Genomic DNA, 20,894 nt, shown 5'->3' on the forward strand with positions numbered 1-20,894 from the left:
TAGACTGGCATGTGAGCACAGGGCTGCAGGGAACATTCAGAAAAAAACATACCTGATGTCCCTGAAGAGGCTGACCACAGGGGCCCGCGATAGAACGCAGGTCGCTGGGAGAGGTGATCCTCCGTACCCGCACCGCCATATGGTGCAGAAGACGGCTCCAATCCCCGTATCAGGGAAACGTCACCGCTGGCGACCGCCGTCTTCCTCTCAGCCCTGTCCTGGGAGAGGGGTGAGGAGGGGAATCGGCTAGGACCGTCCATCCATGGCCCCTAGTACCCGAGGGTGATAGGGGAATGTCCTGCCTGCGGGCCTGAGAGTTGCGATGTGGGCGATACCACATTGCTCGCTCAGCCGCATTAATAGGAAAAGCAGGATGAACTCACATCCCGTTTCCTGAGCTGTATCTGAAAAAGAAAGGGGAAATCATTAAAAAAACACAACAAAAACCTGAAAAGAAAAGGATTAAATGCGGATCTGGGGAGATCCCGGTCCGCCTCCTACAGACACTAAGCACAAACTGAGGTGCTTGGTGCCTGTCAGTGGGTGTATACTGCCGGGGAGGAGCTAAGTTTCTTGCTTTGCATAGTGTCAGCCTCCTAGCAGCATACACCCATGGTCATCTGTGTCCCCCAATAAGGCGATAAATAAATAAATATATATATATATATATATATATATATATATATATATATATATATATATATATATATATATATATTGTATTTTTTTATTGTCTTAGTTGCCGTACCATCTAGGTGGGACTTTCCATCAGCAGAATCTCGCATAATTAATATTTTGTATTTATGGGATGTGTGTACAATTGCCCTAAGGGTTATTTCTATATAGATTTTACGACTTCTCTGCTTTCTCTGGGTTAGAATCCCTCCCCTTAAATATATTGTTTTTTCCATATAGGTAGGGGGGTGTGTGTGTATATATATATATATATATATATATATATATATATATATATATATATATATACACACACACACACACGAGTAGTTGATAAGTCAGATCGAATTGATTGATGTTGTTCAGTAGTCTCACAAATGATGAATATCTTAATAGTGAGAAATGACTGTAGTCACTGTATGTATATGGTTGTTAGATCTTGTAGTTTTATGAATATTTATGACAATAATTTGCCTCTCTCTGTAACTAATTTGTCTGTACGAGGTCTGTGTTTAAATTGGTGCTTAATGTTTGTTCATATGCATCTCTACATGTTTTTAATTCACTAATGTCATTTAGACAGCAGCTGTGGAAGGAGGCTTTGTGAGACGTGATTTCTATATGAACTCGTCACTTCCTTCCACTATTTGACCCGTTGAAGCGCTCGAGTAGCGCGAAATGGCCATGGTCAGCCTTTTTGCACTCCTTATGTCACTCCCCCGGGCCGACATGTGATGTACATGTCAATAAACGTGATCCCGCGCATGCGCCATGAGTGCCACTTACTTCATTCAGGAACAGGACCTTCCATTTGCATCGCGCAGGCGCTGACACTAGCTGAATCCAGCGTAACATTCACACAGGTTTAAGCAATCATTTAGTAATTGTATTAGCGAGACCTCTATTTAAACCGGATCGCCCACTGCCCTTACATGCCTCCTGAGGAAGCTGTGCAAAACGCGCGTCGGGGCAGAGGTGACGGCCGGGGCTTCCCCACCAGCACATACTGGTATGTAACCATGCATAAATCTTTACTTTGTCTGCTAATTTAGCTGAGGGTAACGCCTTGTGTGGGCTAGTTAGTCCATCATACACTTTACAAATTCACTGGTTTTTATGTATCCCCGTGAGGGCACATGTTCTATTTATGGATTCATTTGGTGGATTCTTGCTTGCCCTATGTTATTTGTAGAGTTAATACCACTGTTATGTGGATTGCATTAGACATATTGTGCTGCATTGTGGTAGGAGGTTTCATGGTTTATAGTCCCTCCTTATTTTCCAGTATCTTTCTTGTACATTTTGTTTTTACAAATCTCAATAAAGTATGACATTTTATTATTGATACACCATTGTGTTGTACTTGGTCCCATTTGGTATATATCTTGGTAACCACAACTGTCTAATCATTGCATATGATATCTGTCGATGATGGTATAGCCATTGCGTTTTTGAAGCGAAAGATACTTCGGGAAAATGTCAATGGTGATTTTCTTGGGAGAATCTGCTATTTGGTCATTTTTGCAGATTTTTTTTTCTTTTTACCTATACATAAACTAATGAATGGCTTTTAAACTGAAGATGCCAGAAGAATAGAGTGGTCACTTCTTTCAGACGCTTTATGGTTTTCAAAGCTTGAAGCAGTTAAAAGAAGCTCAAAACGACGGAACATACGAACTATCAAAATATGACCGACTCGACTGCCAAACAGTCGTGTTCTCGCACTACATGAGAAAGCACGAGCCAAGATATAGAGCCCATAGGTGACAATTCAACAATGTTCACAGTGACACACAGTACACTACAACACGGTCACCGTACCTGCTCCATTGGAATTCCTAATTCGGCCTTCAGTCGTCTCTGGGCAGCTCGTCGCACCCCTATTGAATTTTCTTCCTCAATTTCTGTGGGGGTATTGAGGGGGTGACTGCAGCAGGTGTTGGTATAACAGCCTAGGCCATGATAAAGGAATTAATATAGAAGATCTCCACAATCAGCGTTCACCGTATACAGGCGTTACCTGTAATACTACAATACATTGTGAAACCCCAACCCCATTAGCCAAGTACTTCGATATAAGGGTACCCGCTAAACAGTACCAAAAACAACCAACTGGAAAATTCAACATGTATTTGTCATGTGGTTTATAGACAAGAAGCTTGTGGCCGTCTAAAATCTTAGTCCTATACCGCTGAGCACCCATGGTATAACGCCAATGACGTATCATTAGGTTGTGTCTTAACAGTAAGATCATGGGGATCCGACCTATCTGAAAATTACAAGAATTGGTAGGAATCCTAGAGCAAGAGCCCCACAGATCAACAAGAGTAGGCATGCCCGAGTGATTGCTATAAGAACAACCTGATGTCTCAGGTCAGTAATTCATTGCCCTTTACTCTTGGCTAAAAGGAAAAAATACAATTTTATCTCCAGCCTTCTGGTCTTTATATAGAAATACAAACCCGGGAAGGTGATCTTAGCCTCCGATCTTTGCTGTAACAAGAGTTTATTTTCCTTATTAAACAAGAAGACGCTGAAGGCTCTGTGCAGCAAACCTGGGAGAAATAAAGAATATTTGAAAAAATTGCAGATAATATATCACACATACAAAAACACAAGACTATGCATCTAAAGTCCTAAAGCACAAGAACCAAGGGGAACAGGCTGCTTCCAAAATTATGGAACGTACACATGGGAACCATCATGTTCCTATTGCAAATTTTTAGTTATTAGTGGTGAGCAAACGTGCTTGGACAAGGTGTTATCTGAGCACGCTCATGTGCTAAACGAGTTTCTTCCGTGTGCTCGAATAATGTGTTTGAGTCCCCGTGGCTGTTTGACAGCTACAACACATGGAAGGATTACCTGAGGCTATGGGCCCACATTGCGTGTTAAAACGCACACTAAAAACCGGACTCCTTCCCCGAAATCGCGTGTTTTTTTTCAGCGCGATTTCACCGCGATTCTGTTAGCGATTTTCTCAAGCACTTTCCAAGCATCGCTTGGAAAGTGATTGACAGGTTGGTCACACTCGTCAAACATAGTGTTTGACAAGTGTGACCAGCTTTTTACTATTGAGGCCGCCTATGTGTATATTTACCTTCCGACGTCCCGCGCTGCCATCCCGGGCCTCAGCGTTCCCAGTAATGCCTTGCGAGACCTGTGATGATGTTGGTCTCGCGTTAGGCTAGTTTCACACTAGCGCTTTTGAGCGCAGCGACGGCCTGTGCACGGCCGCCGCTAAGCCCCACCCCCTACCGCGCCTCCGCCGGTAGCTCCGCCTACCGGTGCATGACGCTGCATGCGTCCTGCGTCCCCTATCACTGGGGGCGCAGGCCATGCGCAGTATGCGTTTGGCGGCGCATGCGTCCTTTTGACGGTGCGCCGACCTGCGCCAAACGCAACCTGCTGCAGTTTGGTTGCGCCGGCGCACCGTCAAAAAGGTGCATGCGCCGCCAAACGCATACTGCGCACGGCCTGCGCCCCCAGTGATAAAGATAGGGGACGCAGGACGCATGCAGCGTCATGTGCCGGTAGGCGGAGCTACCGACGGAGGCGTGGCAGGGGGCGGGGCTTAGCGGCGGCTGTGCGCAGGCCGTCGCTGCGCTCAAAAGCGCTAGTGTGAAACTAGCCTTACTATAATGATCTCGCGAGACAACTAGAGTCACGCGAGACTACGTCATCACAGGACTTTGCCGCAAGGCATTACTGGGAACGCTTAGGCCGGGAATGCAGCGCGGGACGTCGGAAGGAAAATATACCCCGATTTTTTATTTTTATTCTTTTTTTTTTACAGGGGTATGGTACCCAGGGCCTGAAGGACAGTCTCCTCTCCTCCACACCGTGGGTACCAACCTTACATGAGACGATTAACTTCCCGCATGGTGGGCATAGCCACATGCGGGAAGTAAGCGATTCTCATGCATTCATATGGGTGCGGAATCGCGGCAATTCTTTGCGATTCCGTACAAAAGAATGAGCATGCTGCGATTTTTTCCGCGATGCGATTCCACCACGGAAAAAAGCGCAGCATTAGCACAGCATATGAGGAATGCATGGGGGGCGTTCTGTACACGATTTTTAAACGTTTTCGCAGTGTTTTCGTGCTGAAAATCGCGGCAAAAACGCTTAAAAAAAAAAATCGCATCGTGGGCACACAGCCTGAAACAGGAAAGCCGGGAAACATGCAGCTGCAGGGACTCGAACATATTTTTCGATCATGCTGATGACACTCGGTTAGCACCCGAGCATGCTCAGATAACACCTTATCCCAGCGCCTTCTCTCTTCACTATTAGTTACCTAATTATAAATGATCTGCACAGTATGAGGCACGTAGGCTCCCATTATCAAAAGGAGATGCCTGACATGGCATGTGACTAGGGGTTGTTCTAAGCAGAAAACCTTTTTAAAAAAGGGACTGTCCGTACAAAATGTCTGGTCAAACCAAGCACAGGTGCTCAGCGTACCCTTGCGGTGGCTAAACATTTACAGGGAACCTGTCACCAGGTTTGGCTGATATGTGATACGGCCATCACCTTTCCGGTGCCTCCCATCTTCTTTCAACGCCGTCCTCCTTGTGGATGATGCGTCCCTACATCATCCACACCATCTCCCAAACATTGCGCTCCTGCACAAGCGTACTTCCACCCCTGATGAGGGCAGAGCAAAGTTCTGCAGTACTGGGGAAGGCAAAAGAGCCCAGCGGATGCACACTGGAGTACACATGCTACATATCAGGTTGGAAAGGTGGTGGTCGTATCGCATATCGGTCAAAACTGGCGACAGGTTCCCTTTAAGTGCTCCTTCCTACCCATTTGTTTTCCCTCTATTTTGATTGACAGCTCTGGCTTTGTACAGAGAAGGGTGGAGATAAATGGAAACCAAGCAGGTGGGAAGGTGCACTTTATGATTGGCTGCATCATGGAGCTCCGAGCGCTTGTGCTTGGTTTGATCAGTCATATTTGCGATCTCTTTAGAAGAGTTTTCTAGTTTTTAACATGTAAAGCCTTAAAAATGTGAACATTATGATGACTTGACACAACAATCAGAAAAAAAGCCACATGGCACGTGATTTATACAGTTTCCATTCATTCTGGATTCTGAACTTGGAAAACGCAGCATTAAAAAAAAAAAAAAAAAAAAAAAAAAAAAAAAATACATAGCACTCAGAACGCACCAAATACTCTTCGTGGGAGATTAACCTTAAAGGGGTTGTTCAGCCTTGAGGTATAAGTCCAGGTTCACATTGTGTATGGCTGGTCTGTGTAAGGCACTCCGCCTACTTCCCCATCCCTGAGTACGCAATGGTAAAGATAGGTACGCAGGACGCATGCGCATCTATGCGGATCTGAAGGGAAGAAGTACGCAGCCCTACGCAGAGCACCCAAATGCAAGTGTGAACCCAGCCTAAGTCCGCACACTGCGCATACTGTATGCTGTCAAGATTCTCCGGAAGCGATTTGCATACTCCTGGCCACATTCACACTAGACGTGTATGGCCCATAGCAGCTCAATACGCTTGCATTGAGCGAGGCTGCACACGTCTAGTCTGGCAGGTGAGCATATGTTTGCAAGTCACATACTTGCAGTCGTGTGCCTGCCGCTCCCAGTACCGGAAAAACACGATTTTTGGGTTGCTTACCGTAAAATCTGTTTCTCGGAGCCTTCATTGGGGGACACAGAGACCATGGGTGTACGCTCCTGCCACTAGGAGGCTGATACTATGCACAAAAAAGGTTAGCTCCTCCTCCGCAGTGTACACCCCACCGACCGGCAGGAAATTCCTCAGTTAGTGAGAAAGCAGTAGGAGAAGTAACAGAATAGACTGAAAAACAGAACAGACAACTCAACTGTAAATTACCAACAAACATAAGAACAGGAGTTGCAGAACATGGGAGGGTGCTGTGTCCCCAATGAAGGCTCCGAGAAACAGATTTTACGGTAAGCAACCCAAAAATCCAGTTTTCTCTATCGCTTCATTGGGGGACACAGAGACCATGGGACGTCCCAAAGCAGTCCCTGGGGCGGGAAAGCAAACTTCCATCAGGCCTGCGAACTCACCACCGCTGCCTGCAGGATCCTTCTACGTAGGCTGGCATCCACCGAAGCGTAGGTGTGGACCTTGTAGAATTTCACAAATGCGTGAACCGATGACCAGGTTGCAGCTTTGCAAAGCTGCAGCGCGGAAGCTCTGTGGCGCACCGCCCAGGAGGCACCCACTGCCCGGGTAGAGTGAGCTCTAATTCCCGGAGGGGCCAATCTATGTTTAACCCGGTAGGCCTCCAAAATTGCCGATCTGATCCAGCGAGCAATAGTAGCTTTGGAGGCCGGCTGACCTTTCCGCACCCCATCTGGAATGATGAAGAGAGAGTCTGTCTTCCGCAAAGAAGTCGTCCTAGCTAGGTAGACCTTCATCGCCCTGACCAAGTCCAGCTTGTTCAAGGAGCGCTCCCGAGGACGAGTTGGACCCGGACAAAAGGACGGGAGAACAATATCCTCATTCAGGTGGAAAGTGGACACCACTTTAAGAAGGAAAGAGGGCGGAGGCCGCAGAACTACCTTGTCCTGGAGTAGTACCAAGAAAGGAGAGCGGCAAGAGAGGGCCGCCAATTCAGACACGCGCCGGATGGAGGTGATGGCCACTAGGAAGACTACTTCCCATGAAAGGAGGTATAGGGAAACTTCCCGGAGAGGTTCAAAGGGAGGACCTTGCAGAGCCTCAAGAACCAGATTAAGATCCCAAGGATCTACGGGCGCTCTGTACGGAGGAGCCGTATGAGCCACTCCTTGAAGGAAGGTTTTGACCTGAGGACGGGAAGCAAACGTCTTCTGAAATAAAATGGACAGCGCCGAAACTTGACCTTTTAAAGAGCTGAGGGCAAGGCCTGCATCAAGCCCTGCCTGAAGAAACGCCAAGACAGAAGGGAGTGAAAAATGCATGGGCGGAATGTCGGTGGACTCGCACCAAGTGAAATAGGCCTTCCAGGTACGGTAATAAATTTTGGAAGACAATGGCTTTCTGGCCCGGATCATAGTATGAATAACTCGATCCGAAAAGCCTGATAGTTTCAAAACCTTGGTTTCAACAGCCACGCCGTTAAATTGAGCGGCCGAGAATTGGGGTGGCAAATCGGACCTTGAGACAGCAGATCTGCCCTGTCTGGAAGCTTCCAGGGGGCATCCACGAGAAGGTTGACGATGTCCACGAACCAAGACCTTCTGGGCCAATTCGGGGCGATGAGAATGACTGGAATTCCTTCCGCCTTGATTTTCTTCAACAGCCTGGGAAGAAGAGGCAGGGGAGGGAATAGGTAGGGGAGCTTGAACTGCGACCAAGGAATGGCCAGAGCGTCGGCTCCCACTGCGAGAGGATCTCGAGCCTTGGATTCAAACTGTGGGACTTTCCTGTTGAGGCGAGAAGCTAGCAGGTCTACGTCCGGGGTTCTCCAACGACGGCAAAGCTGAAGAAATACCTCCGGACGTAGGGACCACTCTCCCACCGCGAGACCCTCGTGGCTGAGAAAATCGGCGGCCCAGTTGTCCACGCCGGGAATGTGCACCGCGGATATTGCCGGGACTGAAAGCTCTGCCCAATGGAGAATCTTGGACACTTCTGCCAGGGCTGAGACACTCCGTGTCCCCCCCGGCGGTTGACATATGCCACCGCTGTGGCATGGTCTGTCTGAATCCGGATAGGCAGGCCCTTGAGAAGCATCTCCCAGTGAACAAGAGACAGATAAATCGCTCGTATCTCAAGGACGTGATCGGCAGAGCTGACTCCTGAATCGACCATCGACCCTGAACAGTGTGACTGCGGAACACTGCCCCCCCAGCCGAGGAGGCTGGCATCCGTTGTCACAATTTGCCAGTGAATGGGAAGGAATGACCGTCCTAGGGAGATGAGAGGAGACGTCAGCCACCAATTGAGGGACTGCTTGTCCCGGTATGAAAGACGAAATGGGCGGTCCAGGGAAAGAACAGACCTGTTCCACCGAGACAGTATGGCGTGTTGGAGAGGTCTGGAGTGAAATTGGGCAAAGGGAACTGCCTCTGTCGCCGCCACCATCTTTCCCAGGACTTTCATGGTTGTCCGGAGAGATGGAAGTCGTAAGATCTGCAGTGCTCGTACATCCCGCTGCAGGGAGCAAATCTTTTCTTGTGGGAGAAAAACCTTCGATCGACGAGTGTCGAACAATAGACCCAGAAACACAAGACGTTGTGTCGGAAAAAGGCAGGACTTCTTTTTGTTGATGAGCCACCCGAAATTGGACAGGGTGTCGAGGACAATTGTAAGACTTTGGCGAGCTTGATGAAAGGATGGAGCTTTGATCAGAATGTCGTCGAGGTACGGAAAAAGAACGAGACCTTTGATTCTCAACAAGGCCATCAACGCTGCCATGATCTTCGTAACTACTCTGGGTGCGGTGGCGAGACCGAACGGCAGTGCAACGAATTGGTAATGTTCCTGGCGAATCGCGAAACGCAGGAATTTCTGATGGCCGGAGAATATGGGAACATGTAGATAGGCATCTTGAATGTCTAATGAACACATGAACTCCTGCGTCTCCATGGAAGCGATTACCGACCGAAGAGACTCCATTCGGATATGACGCAGTCGGACTGTCTTGTTGAGTAACTTGAGGTCCAAGATGGGGCGAATTGTACCGCCTTTTTTCGGTACCACAAACAGGTTTCAGTAAACCCTTCTGACTCGGGGACGGGCACGATCACTCCGGAACTGAGTAGAGAGGCGATGGACGCAAAGAACACCGGAACTAAGGCAGGATCTTTGGAGGTTGGGATCCCAGGGATGAGAAATTAACTCTATCTTGTATCCTGATGATACCACCTCCCTGACCCAAGCGTCCTCTACTGAGGCAAGCCAGACGTCTCTGAAGAAAAGAAGTCGACCTCCCAATTGGGAAGGACCCTCGGGGATTCGTTGATAGTCATGCTGATGTGGACTGTCCAGATCTGGAGGATCTGCCCTGGGAGGAGTGAGATCGCCAGGAGGGAGTGGGTCTGAAAGACGCCTTTTTTCTATCCTGGCGTGCCTGCGTTCTCTGTTGGTTAGAGAAGTTGTCTGCTGTATTGAAACGGCGCAAAGTCCGAAAGGGCCGAAACTGACGTTTTAGCGGAGGTCTGCGAGGTTTGGACTGAGGGAGGAGGGAACTCGTGCCTCCAGTGGCGTCCTTAATAATCTGATCCAGCTGGGATCCGAAGAGACGCGCTCCCTGAAAAGGCAGATTGGTAAGAGACTTATTTGAATTCAATTCCGCCTGCCAAGCCTTGAACCAAATTGTACGTCGGATTGCCACAACGTTGCTTGACGCCTGAACTGCGCAAGACGCGGCATCCAAGGAGGCAGAGAGCAGATAATCCCCTGCATGGGAGATCTGGTTGGCCAGTTCGGCCAATTGTTCTGGTTGGGCCTTACCTAGGATGCCCTTGCGGAGATCCTCTGCCCAAGTGGCTATGGCCTTCGCTACCCAAGGGGAAGCGAAGGCTGGGCTTAACACCGCTGCAGCTGCTTCGAATGCTGACTTTGCTAAGGATTCTATAATCCTATCATTCGATTCCTTTAGTGACGCCACACCTGAAATCGGGAGGACCGTGTTGTTAGACAGTCTGGACACGGGTGCGTCTACCGAGGGGGAAGCGGACCAGTTGTCGGTGAGCTACTTGGCAAACGGGTACAGCACGCCGAGGCGCTTCCCTCTTTGAAAGCGCCTGGTCGGATTTTCTCTTTCCCTGGTAAGGATCTTGCCAAACTCAGAGTGGGAGGCGAAGACCCTGGAAGGTGTTTCTGCCCGTCTGAACGAAACCTCCTGTTCTGAGGGTTTCGCAGGGGAGTCTGAGATTTTGAAGGTGTGGTTAATCGCAGCAATGAGGTTCTGTACCGAAACCTTCATGTCCGCGTCCTGGTCCGAGTCCAGCTCTAAGATCCCTTCGGATGACACATCCGAGAACGCTTCACCTGACTCGGGTGAGGAGGCACGGGAGGGCGACTGCTGGGAAGGACTATGTGGGGATGTGAGGCAAGGAGGGGATCCCGGCCGGAAATCCTGTCTGGGCCTTTGCGGCTTCTCCTGCTGGACCCTGCAGAAGTGTCCAGGGGCAACTTATCAAGGACGGCTACTAGGGACTGAGACACCTTGGTGAGGTCTGCCACAGATTGTGAAAGAGACGAGGCCCAACCAGGAATGGGGGGTTCGCTTTCAAGTGGCACAATAGGTGGCTCCTGGACGGGGTCATTGCAAGAGGAGCATGCGAAGAACTGCACTAGAGAGCCCGTGGGGGCAGGCGGATGGCCACGCTCAGCCTTAGAGTTAAGCATAATGAAGGAGAAAAGAAGAAACCTGCGGAAATGCCGGAAGGTTGGAGGACAGAAGGCAGAGAAGGGTGTCAGTCTGCAGTTGCAGAGCTACTCATGATGCGGTGTCCCCAAAGGTGCTGATACACGGCTTGTCTGAAGATGCAGGGCCCCAGCAGAGGAGAACGTGGAATTCTTCTGTGTCCGGCTGACAGGCTGATAAAATGGCGGCAGCCTGAGGGAACCAGGATAAACGCGCGCTTTCAAACGAAGAAGATGGGCGGAGCTAGCCGCTGAGGCAAAGAGGGTACCGCCCGCTGCACACCACAGGCTCTGAGAGGCGGTGGGTGGTCCTAGAACGGGCGGGAGAGAAGCCCGCCTATGAGAGAGAGTGGGGGGCGTGGCCGCGACGTCAGAGAAGGCCCGAAATGAAACCGGGGACTAAATTAATGGCGGCGGCCGCCTGTCAGCGCGGGGCGGAGGTCTCGCAGCGTCGCTGCGGCCACCTCCCTACCTATCACCTGGATCCCCTGCCGAACGCCGAAGAAAGAAGGAGGTGGAGAAGCATAGAACAAGGCCCGCGCAACAGCCGGGGCCCGTATGAATGCGGCGGCCGCCGGGAGGCGCAGGCGGCGCAGAGACTCCACAGTACTCCCTCGGCGACCGCTCCCAAGAATCCCGAAACCGCCAGGGGGCCGCATCTTGGACTGCATACTCACCTCTGTTTGCAATAAAGGTACCTGATATATCCCACGCTGTCTGCGTCTTTGTGGTATCCGCGCCTCATCCGACCGACAGGCTCTGGTAGGCGAGTGGGTGGAAGGCGGGGGATGAGGACTCTCCGGATCTCTGGCACGCACCCGTGCTAAGCTGTGGTCCCGCCACTGAGAGCTATGAAGATACGGGGTGGCAGTACACGCCGTACTCATAGTCTCTTGTGGGAGTACAGTTATGACCATTCACACTGTATCCCTCCGGAAACCTGAAAAGGAACGACGCACATCGAGATAGATAAGGGTCTAATGAAAGACCTGTGTCCACCTCCTACTGACACTAAGCTAAACTGAGGAATTTCCTGCCGGTCGGTGGGGTGTACACTGCAGAGGAGGAGCTAACCTTTTTTTGTGCATAGTGTCAGCCTCCTAGTGGCAGCAGCGTACACCCATGGTCTCTGTGTCCCCCAATGAAGCGATAGAGAAAACCTCACAGTGCAGGCCATGTGAGGATTCACAACTCTGCAGTCACATATTATACCAGTAGGTGGGTATAATAAAGGTCTTTTTTGTGTTATGCTGAGCGAATTGGGGACAAAGTCATTGCCAAAAATGTTGGCACTCTTGAAATTGTGCCATAAAATGAATTATTTCTCCTAAAAAATTATTGCAATTACACATTTTGTTAAACATATTTGTTTATTTCCTAACACAAAGAAAAAAAGGCAAATTGGACATAATTTCACACCACAACACCCCAAAAATGAGCGGGATAAAATGGTCGGCTCCTTTCCAAAATTTGGGGCAAACCACTTGTCTCAAGCATGTGATTCTTGTTCAAACTCACCTGTGGCAAGTAACAAAATGTGGGCAATATAAAAATCACACCCGAAACTAAAGAAAAAGGGGAGAAGTTGACACAACGTTTGCATTGTCTGTATGTGCCACACTAAGCATGGAGAACAGTAAGAGGAGAGAGAACTGTCTGAGGACACGAGAACCAAAATTGTTGAACAATATCAACCATCATGTTCCTTTGTCCACGGTGTGCAACAAAATCAAGAAGTTTACAACTTGAGGGTGCTAACAATTTTGTCCTGCCCATTTTTGGGGGCTTTGTGTGAAATTATGTCCAACTTAACTTTGTGCCGTCCATGTTTTAAATAATGGATTAGCAGAAAAATAGGGATGAAAGAAAGGTATCAGGCAAAAAAACCACATTGTTGTCAGATCAACGCGTTTCGACTTTGCAGTCCGTCAAGATCTTGACGAAGACTGCAAAGTCAAAACGCGTTGATCTGACAATGTGTTTTTTTGCCTGACAACTTTGTGCCGTCCATGTTTTAAATAATTGATTAAAAGTTACGGTATTTTTTAGACTGCTACTTTCTCGCTGGATCCTTTTCTCCTGTTGTTACATATGTTTGCTTCAATGGAACCGTGCTGAGTGCCAGCTGTCTAACGAGGAGTCTACACAGTAGTGAGCTGACTTTACAGTCCTTTTTTTACTATTTTTCTGTTGTTCCAATACACACAAAGGAAATAAACGTGTGTGCATCAAAACATGTCTAACGGCAATAATTTTCTTGGAGAAATACTTAATTCTCTGGGACAAATTCATGGGCACCAACACTTTTGGCCATGACTGTGCAGCATTTTAGAATGCTGTGTGTGAGGGCTGATAGGTGCTGACCCTATTCTACATGTAGCCTTCCCAGCACTCGCTTTACCTTTGCTGATATTTTCATTGAGGTGACAGTTCTTCTTGGTGTCTGCTCCAATCTTCTTGTCGTTCTCATCGATCAGAATGCACATCTCCGAGAGCAACTGCACCTGCTTCTCATCCAGGGCGTCAGTGTCCACCTCAGGCATGGCTGCTCTGTACGTCCTGCTGCGGAAACAGCGGGCTCATGTTTAGCAAGAAGCACAAAAAGAACAGAACAATCGCCGCTGAAACTAAAATAATCTGCACTAATGAAAGTATCATTAAAGCCGGTGTAACATCATCAGTCTTTCACGGTCAAAGTACGGACAGTCATGACCAGGCCGGCTGCAGGTGCCCCGACCCAAACGCAACAGTCTCACATGTGATCACGAGTCTGTTGAGGTCAAGAGATCGCATCCTGTACACTGTGAAAGTTGGATGGGTGAAACTTAAAAGAGACCCTAAACTCAGAATTGAGTTTACACGTCAAGCCCCCTAAAGGGCCTGTCACACTAAGAGATATCGCTAGCAATATCACTATAACTAGTGACGTTATAGCGATATCGCTGTGTCTGATACTTACCAGCGACCCGCTCCCCCGCTGGTTATCGCTGATCGCGCAAGAACGTTCAGGACTGTTTCTCGTCGTCAGCTTCCTGCGGCGCTTCCTGCTGTGACGACGAGCGACGCGTGGAGCCGGGCGGGAGGACACAGGATCGCCTGGTGTGACAGGTAAGTAGCGACCCCCGTCCCCAGCGATGTCGCTAGTGAGATCTGCCTGTGTGGCAGCTCACTAGCGACCACTTAGCGATGTACCAGCGATCCTGACCGCGTCATATCGCTGGTCGGGATCGCTGGTACATCGCTAAGTGTGACAGTACCTTAAATGGGACAGAGAAGCTTCCAAGCAGCACCAGCAGTTCAGACACATTAGGCCGTGTTCACATCACGTTTTAGCCACACGTGACTGCCCGGTTGGGGCTTAATCTGAAGTCCTGAAAAATGGGATTCAGGTGCGAGAACCTGACAAATCTTCATTAAAGTCAATGGCCCCATTGGCTGCTGCTGTGGATCCACTCTGTACACAGCCCCTATTCATGGTAATGGGAACAATACACTGGGATCTATACACAGCAGCGATGGAACAGAAGACGCACAATCAATGGGTAAACGTGCCAAACCCAACCAAGGATACAAGACCCTCTGACAAGTGACTCTTGCGGCCATTAGTGGTGAAACCGCACTGCGAGTCTCGTGCTGTCGTACGCGCCAAGCAGTTTTCAGCAAGTTGCACAAATTTTGGGGATGTATAAACTAGTCTGAGAACTAAGGTCACGTCACAGGAAGACACAGGGTATGTGCAGGCGATCAGTAATCGCTGCGTAGTTCTGCAGCGTCCAGATGTCACAGCATGGCATTTCAAGAATCTCACAGACGCCCGCGGTTCACCCATGGAGATGGACATGTGGCGCATCTTTCCAGACTGCAGCTTGCCTAATTATCTTGCGGAGACACGGGTCTCTGCAAGATAAGTTTCACCCATACAATGTCTTGAACCCTGTGATTCTGCACGGTTCAGTGAGCACAGAGGAGACACCTGCGTTCAAAAGCCGGCAGCGCTTTAGACACAGGGTACATGCGCTGCCACTTTCGGATCATCTCATTCACACTGGAGTATGACATGGCAGAGCACCATCTGATAACTTCAGATCCAGTGTTATACTATGGGGCAGCGCAGATCTGCATTTTTTTCTCATGCCTGTTCTGCACATAAAAGCAATCAGCATGCTGCAGGTGGCTGCAAGAGTCAGCTTAGGCCTGTTTCACACTTCAGTTTTTTGGAGTCAGTCAAAATCCGCCCCTTTTTCGGCAGATCCGTTTTTTTCCCCCATAGACTTGCATTAGCGGCAGATTTTGACGGATCTGTTTGAATTGTAGCATCTCCCGGGTGGAGCAGACGGACTATATACCGTTTTTTTTTTTAGCGGCTGACAGATTTTTTCAAGTGCGCATGCCTGGAAGATTTGCTCTGACAAGCTTTGTAACCCTCAATAGCGTTATGGAAGCGGCGTTAAAAATCTGTCCCCCCCCCCCTTTCCCAGAGTCGTGTTGCTTTAAATTTCGGCTGAAACGGATCCGTCTAAGAAACGGATCCACTGCCATCCGTTTGTGCCGCAACGGAAACGGATCCGTTTTTTCACACTCTGGCGGATATTGACTGATAACAAATAACTGAAGTGTGGAAAACTTACATACACCCATACAAGTCTATGGGTGTGTGTGAAACATCAGACTGCACTCGGATGTCATAGGTTACCGCAGACCATCGTCTCCTCACCCGTGATCCCTTTCTCTCGGAGCGCCGAGACTTGGATCAGACTCTGATCCGATAGAGAATCGGGGCCGATTGTGCAGATACTCACATGAGAGAACATACGGCTCATGTGACCCCGGCCTAAGGCTAAGTGCACACGTACCGGAACTCTCGCGGAATTACCGCGAGAATTCCGGAATTCCATTCCGCAGGAAAATCGCATTTTAAATTCCCGCGGAAAAACTAGCATTTCGCTTGCAGCGTATTTAGCTTGCAAAATGCTAGCGTTTTGCAAGTGATCTGTAGCATCGCTTGGAGAACTGATTGACAGGTTGGTCACACTCGTCAAACATAGTGTTTGACGAGTGTGACCAACTTTTTACTACTGAGGCCGCCTATGCGGCCTCAGTAGTAAAAGATAGAATGTAAAAAAAAATAAAAAATACTGTTATTCTCACCTTCCGACGTCCCGTGCATCCGTTCCCAGTAATCCTTTGCGAAAATGCCCGCGATGACGTCAGTTCTTGCGGGATCGCGATGTCTCGCGGTAATTCGTGATGACGTCGCGCGAATGACCGCGAGACTTCGCGATCCCGCGAGAACGGACGCCATCGCGGGCATTTTCGCAAAGGCTTACTGGGACCGGGAGCGTGGAGAGAGGCGGGAAAGCTGCGCGGGACGCCGGAAGGTAAGAATAACAATATTTTTTATTTGAAATTCTATTTTTTACAGGGATATGGTACCCAAAGCCTGGAGGACAGTCTCCTCTCCTCCGGACCGTGGGTACCATCCGCAATTGTTCTGCTTACTTTCCGCATGGTGTGCACAGCCACATGCAGGAAGTAAGCGGAACAATGCATTCCTATGGGTGCAGGATCGCCGCGATTCCGCAAATTAATGAGCATGCTGCGGTTTTTACCGCAAAGCGATTCCGCCGTGGTAAAAACCGCAGCATTAGCACAGCATTGCGGAATCTAATAGGAATGCATGGGATGCTTATTTTTCGCGGCAAAATCGCGCGGTTAAAACCGCCGCGGAAACGCGAAAGAAACGCCACGTGTGAACTCAGCCTAACGCTCCGTTCTCAAAGTGAAAGTGTTCCAGGAGACACTTTAGTTTTTCTTTCCCTGCAGGGGTTATGAAGAGGTTTGTTTTGCCATCTTCTGATTGGACAGAGCCTAGTTTGGAGGATTTTCCATCAGTTTCTGCTTTAAGCACAGGCACTTTTTCAGAAAACCCTCTGGAAATACTAAAAAAACAAAAACAAAAAAAAAACAAAAAACTTCCCATATGAGCAGCAAAGTGAATGTCCCATAGACACAAACAGGAGGAGCTCCCCCAAAAACCTCCAGGTGTGAATGGCGCCGTCTGCTGTGCCAGCTGCCGGCCCACTGTCATATATATGTGCCCCTGATGACAGCGCTCACATGGCCATGTAAAAATAGATGATTGGCATGCAGCCATTAAAGGGAACCTGTCACCCCCCCCAGGCGTTTTTAAGTAAAAGAGCCACCTTGTGCAGCACTAATGCTACATTCTGTTGAGGTGGCTCTGTTACTTAGCTTCCATTCCACCGCAGAAATAATCGTTTATAAAATTGTTCAAAAATACCTGAATTCTGACAGGGGGCAGGTCTTTCCCCCTCTGACAGGCGCCTCGCATCCATCACTCATTTCGTATTTGGCGCCGCCTCCTCAGTTTTCCTTTGAAATGGGGCGCCTGCGCTGTACTATAGTTTCGTGGGCATGCGTAGTTAGAAATGACGAAATGACTAATGGATGCGAGGCGTCTATCAGAGGGGGAAAGACCTACCCCCCGTCAGAATTCAGGTATTTTTTAACAATTTTATTAACAATTATTTCTGCGGTGGAAGGGAAGCTAAGTAACAGACAGAATGCAGCATTAGTGCTGCACAAGGTGGCACTTTTACTTAAAAACGCCTGGGGGGGGTGACAGGTTCCCTTTAGGCTGTGTGCCCACGCTGCGCTTTTGGAAGCGTTTCCACAGTGTTTGAGCCGGATCAGACGCTGCAGAAACGCTTAACAGAAGCTCCCCATTAAATTTAATGCATTTTTGGCTTTTTGTGCCAATGCATGCGTTTTTTCCGCTCAGAAAACGCTTAGCGGCTAGAAACGCAGCATGCTTATTAATTTCAGCATAGCGCCGCGTTTTCAGCTGTTTCCAATGTTCCCAGAAAACGCGCGGAAAATACGCACGTTTTTTGTGCAAAAATGCACAGAAATAAACTGCGCGTTTCCTGGGAAGGAGTCCGGTTTTCTGAGCGTTTAAAAACGCTAGTGTGGGCACATCGCCTTAAGTTTGTGTGCCCACGTTGCTTTTTTTAAGCGTTTCCGCGGCGCTTTTAGACGTGCGTTTCTGCTGCAGAAACGCTTAATCCAATGTAATCATAATGGAATCCGCACATGTTGTGCTAATGGTGCATTTTTTTCCGCTGCGGAAACACTTAGCAGAAAAAACGCAGCATGTTCATTAATTTTGCGGAAACGCATAGGAAAACGCTTAACAAAAGTATCAAAAACGCTTAGGGTGGTTTCACATTAGCGTTTCAGACCGCAGCGTCAGCCTGCGCTAAGCCCCGCCTCCTCCGGCAGCTCCACCTATGGGCGCATGACGCTGCATGCATCCTGTGTCCCCTATCTTTAGCACTGGGGACGCAGGCCGTGCGCAGGTATGTGTTTGGCGGCGCCTGCGTCCTTTTGACAGTGCGGCGACCAGCGCCAAACGCAACCTGTTGCAATTTGGTGCGCTCGGTGCACCGTCAAATGGACGCATGCGCCGCCAAACGCAATACTGCGCACGGCCTGCGACCTGAAACGCTAATGTGAAACCACCGATACAAAAGCGCTTCATAAAACGTATGTGTTTTACTGGGAAGAGGGTGTGCCTTTCCGCTCAGGAATATTCTGCTTCAATAAAGCAACGTGGGCACATAGCCTAAACGGGCGGCTCCTCAGCACGCCCAGCTCCTAGTGTTCTGCAGCACCCGGGAGAGGACAGCAGGGCTGTGATTGGCTGCCACCACTGGGTGCAGTAGATCCCCTCCCAGGTGTAACAAACCCACTCTTGCACGCCACAGGCGGCCTACGGACCGTCCGTGCGCACTACCGCCCCATAACGCACTGCGCGGCGCTCACCTGCTGCACACCGCACTCCTCGCGTCCTGCCGCAGAACTGCTCGCAGCCCGGAGCGGCCGCTGCCAAGACCCGACAAGACACGGGCACCGCCTACAATCCCCGCCCACAACATCTCTCAGCCAATCAGGACTCCGAACCACCGCGTCCCACCATCTGGTGATCCGCTGCACATTAACACGACACCGCCCGCCCGCAGCGCTGCTCTGGCCGCTCCTCGTCACCGTGCGCTGCACAGAGCCTCCTACTCTAACGTCTACACCAAGCACAAACGGCGTCAGCTACACGGAGCGGATTCCGGTCCTCGCGTTCCACCAGGAAGCGGGAACATGACCACGCCCACTGCTCCGTCATACGTCACGCGTGTGTTGGAAGACACGCCCTCTGGAGCAACGGAGACCAGATAGTCCCGCCCCCCGCTGCCATCACACTGATGCGATGAGACACCTGTCCATCAAAATATGCTATGGAGGAGGGGGGAAAGGAGCGTCACGTGGTGCCGACATTCCTATACTAGAAATCAGTCAGAAAAAAACACACACTGTCCTCTGTTGCCCATAGCAACCAATCACAGCGAGGCTTTCAGCTTAACCCCTTATGGACACAGACAATTTTTGCTTTGAAAATTTGTTTTTACTTCTCCCCTGAATTGTAAATTTTTTTTTGTTTTTCCCTCGGCCTTTTTTTTTTTTAACCTTAAGTCAAGTTGTAGTGTTTGAAGGCACCGACCGATCAGTGTGCCTTGGAAAGTAATGAAGAGCATGAAAAAAATCCAAATGAGGTAAAATGCCCCCAAGTTTTGTGTGGGAATAAAGTGGTGACAACTTCTATTCCTCCGGTGTCTGCTGCAGGACCATTAGTATCCATACAACCTCGGGGACCGGACCCCGGCCATGCGCTTAGAACTTGAGGAAGGGCTCTGCTCTCACCCTAGTCCTTAGCTCTCTTCTTCTCCTTACGTTCCGTACTAATCTTTCTTCCTTATGGAGAATCAGGCTTTCTATATCTTTCCAGTGCCAGCAGCTCCAGGTCACAGGAGTCTGCTGCAGCACCTCCTTCCATTCATCCCACTCAGGGGATCTTCTCTCACAGACTGACCTTTTCCTAATAATCTCCCGCTCTCTTGTGCAACTCAGCTCCACCCACCTCCCAGCACTCTTCGTGTTCCAAGCAGGGAGCCACCAAAGGTGCTTTGCTACACTACTATGTGGTGTGGGATGCAGGTGTTGGAGTGTGGTCAGGTGTCTCCACCTTACCTGAATGGTGGGGCACCACACCTCAGGAGGAGGTACAGTACCTCTGTGGCGACTGAATCCTCAGAGGCACCACATTTCCCCGCAGTACAATATATAATACAATATATAATACTGCATTGAATACAGTATATAGTGTAAATCACGTTCTAATAAGTACATGTGACTCTGTCATGTGGGAAAGGGGGCGATGGGTGCCTGAGCAGACCCCTCAACTGGATCACAATACTTAAAGGGGTTGTTCCCTTTCAGTAAATGAATGTCTCCGGCTGCAGGTTTGTTAAAAAGAAACAAACCGCACTGCGCTCACAAGCCTCGGGTTCACTGGTGAGTCTCCGCCATTGGTGTCAGGCTTTATTTATGGCACTGACATCACGTTGACCGGGTACCAGTCAATCGGTCCGCTCCCTGGCTGTGATTGGTGCTTTCTGCCTACACCGGCAGAACCGCTAACCCTCTGATTGGCTGTCGATGTGACATCATCAACACTGAAGCTGATGCCATGTACCGCGAGCAGCAGCGGAGACTCACTGATGCGCTGGAGCCGATGCCAGGTATTACGAGCATCAGTGGAGACTCACCAGTGCGCTGGAGCTGATGCCAGGGATCGGGAGCAGCAGCAAAGACTCACTGGTGCGCTTTTGCCGATACCTGTTACGGCGAGCAGCAGTGGAGACTCACCGGTGAACTGGAGCCGATGCTAGGTACCACGAGCAGCAGCGGAGACTCACTGGTGCACTGGAGCCAATGCCAGGTACCGGGAGCAAC

The 20,894-nt window shown here is 49.5% G+C and overlaps 1 protein-coding gene across 2 annotated transcripts in view; it reads right to left on the reverse strand.

Moving 5' to 3' along the window:
* LOC141095567 (isopentenyl-diphosphate Delta-isomerase 1-like) overlaps positions 1-19,221 on the reverse strand; it is a 36,178-nt gene extending 16,957 nt beyond the window's left edge. The window contains exons 1-4 of one of the 2 annotated variants that reach the window (XM_073581638.1): positions 18,876-19,221; positions 13,432-13,589; positions 3,138-3,230; positions 2,497-2,627 (exon numbers count right to left, since the gene is read on the reverse strand). In XM_073581638.1, the coding sequence (XP_073437739.1) occupies positions 2,497-2,627; positions 3,138-3,230; positions 13,432-13,589; positions 18,876-18,988 (495 nt within the window). In that variant the 5' untranslated portion in view covers positions 18,989-19,221. Of the gene's footprint in view, positions 1-2,496; positions 2,628-3,137; positions 3,231-13,431; positions 13,593-18,875 lie in introns of both variants that reach the window. The other variant, XM_073581637.1, reaches the window with a different exon arrangement.
* Between the last annotated feature and the right edge of the window lie 1,673 nt (positions 19,222-20,894).

This window comes from Dendrobates tinctorius, unplaced genomic scaffold (genome assembly GCF_039654945.1).
Source record: "Dendrobates tinctorius isolate UK_male_01 unplaced genomic scaffold, ASM3965494v1 ptg000070l, whole genome shotgun sequence".
NCBI lineage: Eukaryota > Metazoa > Chordata > Amphibia > Anura > Dendrobatidae > Dendrobates > Dendrobates tinctorius.